Source organism: Bison bison, unplaced genomic scaffold, assembly GCF_000754665.1.
Source record: "Bison bison bison isolate TAMUID 2011002044 unplaced genomic scaffold, Bison_UMD1.0 scf7180017864527, whole genome shotgun sequence".
Classification (NCBI taxonomy): domain Eukaryota; kingdom Metazoa; phylum Chordata; class Mammalia; order Artiodactyla; family Bovidae; genus Bison; species Bison bison.
Genome location: NW_011495078.1, coordinates 11,619,852 through 11,628,353, shown reverse-complemented (window position 1 = coordinate 11,628,353; position 8,502 = coordinate 11,619,852). Strand labels below are relative to the sequence as shown.

The 8,502-nt window shown below is 44.1% G+C and overlaps 1 protein-coding gene across 13 annotated transcripts in view; it reads right to left on the bottom strand.

Annotated features, from left to right (window-relative positions):
* Positions 1-8,502, bottom strand: part of DOCK9 (dedicator of cytokinesis 9) — a 254,190-nt gene that overhangs the window by 151,970 nt on the left and 93,718 nt on the right. For all 13 annotated transcript variants that reach the window (XR_824484.1, XM_010831507.1, XM_010831508.1 and 10 more), the window contains exons 6-9: positions 8,075-8,170; positions 6,976-7,110; positions 1,256-1,430; positions 263-330 (exon numbers count right to left, since the gene is read on the bottom strand). Coding sequence is in view for 12 of the 13 variants with exons in the window: in XM_010831507.1 (XP_010829809.1) it covers positions 263-330; positions 1,256-1,430; positions 6,976-7,110; positions 8,075-8,170 (474 nt within the window). In the remaining variant the exon portion in view is untranslated. The remainder of the gene's footprint in view (positions 1-262; positions 331-1,255; positions 1,431-6,975; positions 7,111-8,074; positions 8,171-8,502) is intronic.

The window sequence follows — 8,502 nt, the reverse complement described above, 5'->3', positions numbered from 1 at the left end:
ATGACTGAGCGACTTCACTTTCACTTTTCACTTTCATGCATTGGAGAAGGAAATGGCAACCCACTCCAGTGTCTTGCCTGGAGAATCCCAGGGACGGGGGAGCCTGATGGGCTGCCGTCTATGGGGTCGCACAGAGTCAGACACGACTGAAGCGACTTATAGCAGCAGCAGCAGCACCATGAGTTTAGCAGTTCACTACCACGTATTTGTGAAGCATTGCAACCCCATCCTATGAAGAGTGGAAGATTTAACGTGGTGTTACCTTGGCAAGTTCAGGCAGGTAGCTGTCTATACCGGAACCAGAACCTTCCAATTTGCTTTGTTCATCATCTAAAACAGTAAAAGAGATGACCCAAGTCACTTGTAGTTGAGTGTATCTTATTTAAAACAGGAGAAGGAAGGCTGTTTCTCTTACGTCGCCTGGAATACCGTGGTTTTCAATCTGGATACCCAACAGAAACACCTCAGGGCTTTTAAAAAATGCTGATGCCAGGCCCAGGAGTGAGCATGGAATATTTGATGGTGGAACAGCCTGGGCAGTGTTTAAGCAGAACTGTCATTAGCTATGGATAGCAGGCCACGTGGCCACACCCACCAGGCCAACTAAAACAGAATCTCTGGTGGGACAAAGGGAATGGCATTTGTTAAAGGTTCCCAGGCACTTCTAAGGCATAGCCAGCAGGATTGGGAATCACCTGTCCAAAGGCCTGAAATAAAATGTGAATTGTCAAGAATGTAGCCAGATTTCCCCACCCACTGATTTAATCTGTGGCTTCTGCCCATCCTAACTCTGACTCGAAAATTCCAAAGGATATGATTAATGATAACAATAAAAACCATAATTAGCATTTTAAGTGCTTACTCTCTGCCAGGCACTTGAGATACATTATCTTGCTTAACCTTCCCACCAACCAGCAAGTTCTGTTTTTATTCCCACTTTACAAGTGAGTAAACCAAGGCTCTGAAAACATAGGGAGCTCGCCTGAGGTCTCATAGCTGACGAAGGGTATTGCTGGGACTTGAACTCAGGTCCTCCTTTCTGCCTCCAAAGCTGTGGTTCTTCCCATTACACGATTTCCTTATACAAATGATGTCAGCGTAGGACATCCTACTGTAATGCCGGCAGCCCATCTGTAAGGAGCTCACGTGTGTCCCACCTCCCTGTACCTGTCAGTCATCTACTTCCTGCATCCTCTGGGGAAACGGAAGACACGGTGGAGCGTTCGCACACCTGGAGAGAGCCACACCTGCCTACCTTCATGAGAGTCTCCGTTCCGCTTTTCCTGCATCACAGCTTCAAAGTTGAGCTGGAGAATCTTGTTCAGAATTGTGATCCACTCTTCCATTTCCACTTCACTGTCTGCTGCCAACAGGTAACTACTTTTGTCCTGCATCTTGAGCTCAAAAGCAAAACGCCTGACTTTGTTGTTCTGAAAGGGGGAAGGAGGCAAAGAAACATATTTTAGAAGAATTGGGTCATCCTTGAAAATTCTTCTCTTTATTGTCTGCTGGTGAGTACTATCTCACCGGCATTTCAGATCGAGTCATTTAAAAAAGCAAGCCCCTTCCCCTTCAGCCCTCATCACTCTCCACCTTCCCTGATTTATCTTCTTCATGGCTTTATTTTCCCATTTGACACATTACAGATTTTACATATTTATCTTATTTGCTGCCTGGCCCATCCAGTGGAATGGGAGCTCCTCAGGGCAGATTTCTGTTCTTTCCTCCTTCATCCCTGTTTCTAGAACACTGTCTGGCAGGTAATAGGCCCTTTAAAAATATCTGAATGAATGAAAGTTCACTGAAAATTTTTCAATTTCTCTAGCTCCTATTTTTTTTTTAATGAAGTAATATGTGGTATCACATTTTTAAAGCAAACTATTATCAGTGGACTTCCCTGGTGGCTCAGATGGTAAAGAATCTGCCTGCAATGCAGGAGACCCAGGTTCCATCCTGGGTCAGGAAGACCCCCTGGAGAAGGGAAAGGCAACCCACCCCAGTATTCTTGCCTGGAGAATCCTATGGACAGAGGAGCCTGGCGGGCTGCAGTCTGTGGGGTTGCAAAGAGTTGGACACGATTAAGCGACAAACACTACTAAACACTACTATTATCTACCAGTAGGTCTGACTCCCTTACCTGGAACTTTCTCACCACTTATGAGTCTCAGAAGGTATTTAGGCACCAGGTCTCCCTTCCCCCGGCTTCCCTCATGCCCCCAGCTTTTCTGCCCAAAGTATAAAAACCGTAATCCACGTGCACTGTATTCAAAGGATGAATGTGCTGGGAGGCCAGGGTTCCTCCATCTGGGCACTGCTGACTCCTGGGCCCTCTGTTATGGGAATGGTCCTGGGCCCTGCAGCCCGTGTGGAAGCAGCCTAGCCTTACCCCCGGATGCCAGCAGCACAAGCCCCCAGCTGTGACGATACAAACCTGCCTCCATATAATATCAATCTTACCCCGGGGGTACATCACCCTGGGGCCTGCACTAGGCAGAGGGTCAGCTCCGAGCAGTGTGACACAAGACTCCTGGCGAGGACAGGGTGAGGGACGTGACGTCACACACTGCCACCTACACGCGGGGGCCAGGCAGAGAGCTCACTCATTAAAATGCTGGCTGGTTAGCCGCTGGCCCTGTGGGGCCTCAGTGAAGGTCTCAGAGACAGGGTGGCCTCCCAAAGGTGGCCCTGAGTCCTCTACAGCATGGTTCTCAGCAGAGAGCTGCTCCTGAGGAGCATGTGGACCACCACGCCCTGGGCACACTTCACAACAAGCGTCAGAGGAGGGGTTGAAGACGGGTGTGAAAGAAGTTCTCAGCACTCCTCATGCGCTTATTAGGAAAATATGGTATCAGTGGGGCTAGCAGCAGGTCTTGATTCCCAGTTATTCCTCTCTCTAAGCCTCAGTTTCACTCTCCACAAAATAAGTGTAATCAACTTCAAGGTCCTAAAATAGGGGCTCAAGATTCATTTTGGGTCTATTTTTAAATTTTTAGTTTAGGCATTTCTTTGAACTCACAGCATTGATCAACTAACTTTTTTACAATGTCCAAAAGCAATATTAGCAAAAAAAAACAAACAAACCTGTAACTCTTAAGCCATTAATTTTGGTGATTAGCTTACAAACAGATATGGAGATAGAAACAAATGATTTAAAAATTTTGAAGCCTTAGATACAATTCATTAAATGCAAAATGCCATCTGCCACACCTGCAAAAGGAATATAAAGGAAGTGATGGCCACTGAGCTCAGAACCTTAGAGTCTGAAATATGCTCCAGAGACAAAATGATCAGGAATTCTTTACTGCAAACCATCTATGCATTGACTCTGTACTGCAGACCATCTATGCACTGACTCCGTATTGCAGACTACCTATGCATTGACTCCATATTGCAGACCATCTATATACTCTGCTGAAGACAGGCATCACAACTATCTTATAAAACAAAAGTAATTATTTCTACTTTCTAAATGATGTTACCAATTATATATAGTTTTGCTTTAATAATTTAAAAAAAAAAGTCAGTGATAGAAAATTCAACTAAAACATAAATGAAAAGGTCTCTCAGCTTAAGAATACAAATGAAACTCCCACTTGGGAATCCCACACAAGAAGTTACTTCACTGTCATTGATTATGCACTCTGGTATGGCTCCCTTTACGTGCTGAATAAACATTCTTTGATATAATTTGGTTTACATAGCGGCAGCTTTCAGCTGAGGCTGGGTCACAAGCTGAGAGCACCATGGGGTCAATTAGCTGTTGATGCAAAATTAATTTTCAACGGACATTAAGTGGTGTTGTCATCTCGACCTAGGGCCTAGGTACACTTTCCTGTATCCCACCCCCTTTTAAAATTTCAGTACTGCACAGTGTTTGTGCCTTTCTGCTGTTGTTGTAACCATCAGTAATTTAAAAGACCAAGATTTAACTACAATTTTGTATTTCTGGCTTTCCTAAAAAAACCTCAGATGATCTAGCAGCCTGGAGCTGGCAGTGCCCCCAGCAGCATCAGCTCCCCATTGAAGGGAGCCCTGTGTTCCACTTCGTCTGAGTCCCTAGCATTCCCCATTGCTTTACAAGCACACCTCTTCTTCCACCTAACTTATTGGTTTGGCACCTGCAGCCATCTGAGCCTGGACCCGTCTGGACCCCTAACTTCCATGCTCATTGTGATGAAACAACAAGGTCTGGACTTCTTCTCCCATCATTAACTACTAAAAAACTGGGCAAAAGAGATGAAACAACTGTTTCCAGATATTTTGCAACCATCAGTGCAGCCCTACGATCCCTGATAGAAAGGAAACGAATGAGGTGAGCCCTACCAGCACCTTAGCTCTCTGCCTGGACCCAGGAAGGTGAGCCTGAACAGAGTCCAACAGTTCTGCTGACTGAAGAGACTGCCCAGAGTTCACAAGATGTAGGTGGACAGAACACGTAGGACAGAGTCTCCAGAACAAGAACAGGGTTCTCAGCACACACAGACAACAGCGACCCAAACTTAGTAACAACACATTCATTGTGTGATTTCTATTTATATGTTATGCTTCACCAAAAAAGCTACTCAAAAAAAAAAACAGTCAAGACACAATACCCTAAACTTCAGGTTACCATCCATAAGGGATAAAGAGAAGATCAACAGGGAGTAAAAATGGCATCAGACTCCAAAAATAACACTAGCACCTAGAAGATAATGGAAGATCTTCAATGTATAAGGTAAATTTTACCTTGGATTTTGATACCCAGCCAAACTGTCAATCAAGTATGAATGCAAAGCTAAAGGTGTCTGTAGACAGACTAACTCAAAAAACTAAGATCCTATGAATAATTTCCCAGGAAGCAATTGGAGGATGTGTTCCTCTCAAGTAAGAAAGCAAAGGGTGAAAGAAGATGACACAGGATCCTGAAAACAGGGACTCTGACACAGGGAGGAAGGCAAAGGGAATTTCCAGAATGGTGACTGTAGAGAGTCACCATCTAATTTGAACTGGTTCAGATTAGAGCAGTTAGGAGGGCTGCAGAAGCTGAAATCCTCTCTAGCATTACATAACGTCCACAGTTGATGAACAAAGAGAAGTAAACACTCCTTATCTAGCAATATGGACATAGAGCCCAGAAAAAATTTTAAAATAGTGGGAAAAGTTGAAAATGATCCTTTCAGGGAGTGGGGAGTAGGCAAAGTGAGGGTGATGCTGGCAGGAATGCACCTCTAGTGCTTCCTCTCTGTGCTCCTTGACATTTAAACCAAATGAACGTACTATTTTGGATGAGAACAAAATTTAATTCTAAATAAACATATGAATACATAAGCAAGGGCCAAACCAGAGAGCTGTGTCTCTAACCTTAGTCACACTGGCCCCACAAAACAACCCTTCTTAAAGGACCGAGCTTTGGGCCGATGTCATCAGCAGATACTGACTCATTTTAAGGAAGCACTCTCTGATCACGGTGACTGCATCTATTGTGAGGAGTCGTCAAGGAGATTGTTCATTAATCACACAGTGCCCTCTGTATGAGGGCCCCCAAGAGAAATGTCTGAATGGGCTTCATTCTGAGATTACTCGGGCAGCTTCTGACTAATTGGTTGTTTGTATCTACAGACACTGTGCCACCAAACGGGTCTCTGAGCTAGAAAGCGCAGAGCCGGTGTGTCATCCACCCATAGCAGGCGTTAGTTCTTTAAAATATATGCTTTTCCCTCAAATTAATCCCATCTTGTCTCTTCCCTACTCTGACTCCTGGTTCACCTTTCACACCCACTTTAAATGTATAATATCCTATATTTTTGGTTTTCCTTGTAAATTGCTACCTTAGATCCTCCTGGGAAATGGGAAGGGAGGGGATAAGTGGATGGATGGATGAACGTGCAGATGGAGAAACTGCCAACCTGCTTTCAAAGGCAGTTCCGCACAGGTATGGAAGGAGCCACATCAAACTGTTAACGGCAGGTCTTTGAGAAAGGGAAAGATGGGGGCCAACGGGGACTTCTGCACTACCTGTACTGTCTAATCTTCTATAATATTAACATGCTCATGCACTGCGTGAGTGCTAAGTCACTCCAGTCTGTGACCCTATGGACTGTACCCCATCAGGCTCCTCTGTCCATGGGATCCTCCAGGCAAATATACTGGAGTGGGTTTCCATGTCCTTCACCAGGGCACCTTCCTGACCCAGGGATTGAACCCATGTCTCTTACATCTCCTGCACTGGCAGGCGCGTTCTTTACCACTAGTGCCATCTATTATGTATAATTAAAATAATGTTTAAGATTCACTCTACAACTATAATAGCACTTATGGCAACAAAAATACCTAATATTGGCTGAATGCTTACCAAGTGCCAGCACTGTTCTAAGCTCTTTACATGTATTGATTAATCCTCTCCATAACCACATTCAGTGCTATCACTATCCCCATTTAACAAACAAGGAAACTGAGGTACAGAGAAGTTAAATCATATCTCCAAGGTTACAGAGCTGGTCAGTGGTAGAATGGGGATATGAACTCAGTCTGCACCTGAAACCCAACCTCTTGATCAATATATACTACTTTGCCATGGGTATTATGATGATAAAAGTCATCACTGAGATGCTAAGAACTGTCCCAAATATTTCCAAGTTAATTCATCCAATCCTTTAACTTATTTACCCTATTAAGGAAATATTATCATTATCTGAATCTTGCATATGAACAAACTTCTGTCAATAGCTAGTCCAAGGTCACATAGTTAAAAAGTGGATGAGCCAGGTTTTAAGAAGAAAAACATTTGCCAGAGCACTCGGGGCTCCTACAATATAATTCTGCCTGTCGCGCACCCACTTTAGATGAAAAACAAACCTTTACTCAATTTTTACATCTGCCATTATAGTTCTACCACAAATATAGCCATTTTTGGAAGTGTTTGCTTAAATCTGCTAATTCATAGACAGTATTTTTACAAATGAGAAAACTCAATGATAAAACTTGTTTCATATTTACCTGAACCACACCCATACAGGAATCGAGAAATATTGATCCTTTGGGTTCCTTGGAGATCTTTTCATCTTTATAAAAATTCAAATTGTAGGACCCATCACCAAGTTGAATCAGGTGGAAAAATCGTCTTTTAAATGACTGAGAGAAAAATATACACACAGTGATTGTTTCAGAACGAAAGGAGCCACAATCTCTCTCAATAACTCACAATGATGCCCTGACATAAAAACCATTTCAGTTCTCTCCAAAACAAATCTCATTCTGGCCAGTGCCCAGGTAGCTGAGTTGAGTTAAGACTCTCCATTGCATCTAATAATTTCCCTGCATTTAAATTCTGAGGGGCTGGTTCACTTAACATTCCTGGGTCATTTTTCTTACCCAGAGAATCAGAGATTTTTACATAACCACCCAGAATCGGGGCAGTGCATTCTGATTTGGGATGCAGCTGGAAAGGACGGAAACGTTCTCAAATCCCCAGGGTTTCTCGCCCAGAGTAGAAAGCGTTCTCGGCCTCACAACACTGGACGACTTTTCAGCCTCAGGATTACGACAGTCAGCATTTCCCCTGATTTAATTTTTTCTCCTGCCCATCCCACCTCCCTTCCATTGCTTCTCTTTACTATTAATCCTGGTCTGTCTCTGCTCCTACTTCTCTCCTGGATAGTTTTTACACTAGTTTTACTTTTCTCTTGGCAGCCTCCTTTCCAACTTAACCATATTCCCTTTAGTCACTGATTTCCACTTTTCTTGATTTTGTTGCAGGAAAGCAAAATTGCTTAGGTGTAGCCCCTTGGTGATGCTCTGCAAGGTACTGAGTACCCCTTTTGTAATCAACACAGAGAAAGAAAGGCTATATGACGACTGCTCCTTCACACCAGCCTCCGGATAATCTTGTCACACTGGTGGTCGGAGGGTGACAAGTGGAGGGGGTGGAAACTGTACCAGTGAGGGTCGATCACCGATCACCAGGGAAGCATCTAATTAACCAGACAATGTCACTTTTGTTGGGAAGAACAGCATCCCCATTCATCTTGAGCATCATTCCAAGACCTCCAGCAGAAAGGGCTTAATCAGGGGAGAGCAGGGTGGTGGGCCTCCTTACCCTCATGGTCACGCTGATCGCACTGTTCATGTTGCCTTTGTACAGCCAGCCATGCTTGGTGATCCCACCCTTCTGAGAGCCGAGGGAGGCGGCATCCTAGGAGAGAAGGACACCACCAGTCAGTCTCCCATTATCACGGATGGCAGATCCGTTCAATTCATGCCTGGTGGCCCCTCACTCCTTTACTGGAATCCGCCTGGCACTTATACCTACTAAGTTCACTTACCAGTATATAAGGGGGACAAGCCTAAATTTCTGCAAACTCCAGTCCATTAAAAAGCAAAGCTTGTTCCAGTCCAAGTTGTTTCATTTTTAAGTGTTTAATGAGCCACAGAAAGTACATACCATACTCGACCACTCAAGTTGTAAGGTCCCGCCCGGTTTCATGAAAAATGTTTTCACATTACACTCCCCTATAGTTGGAAGAC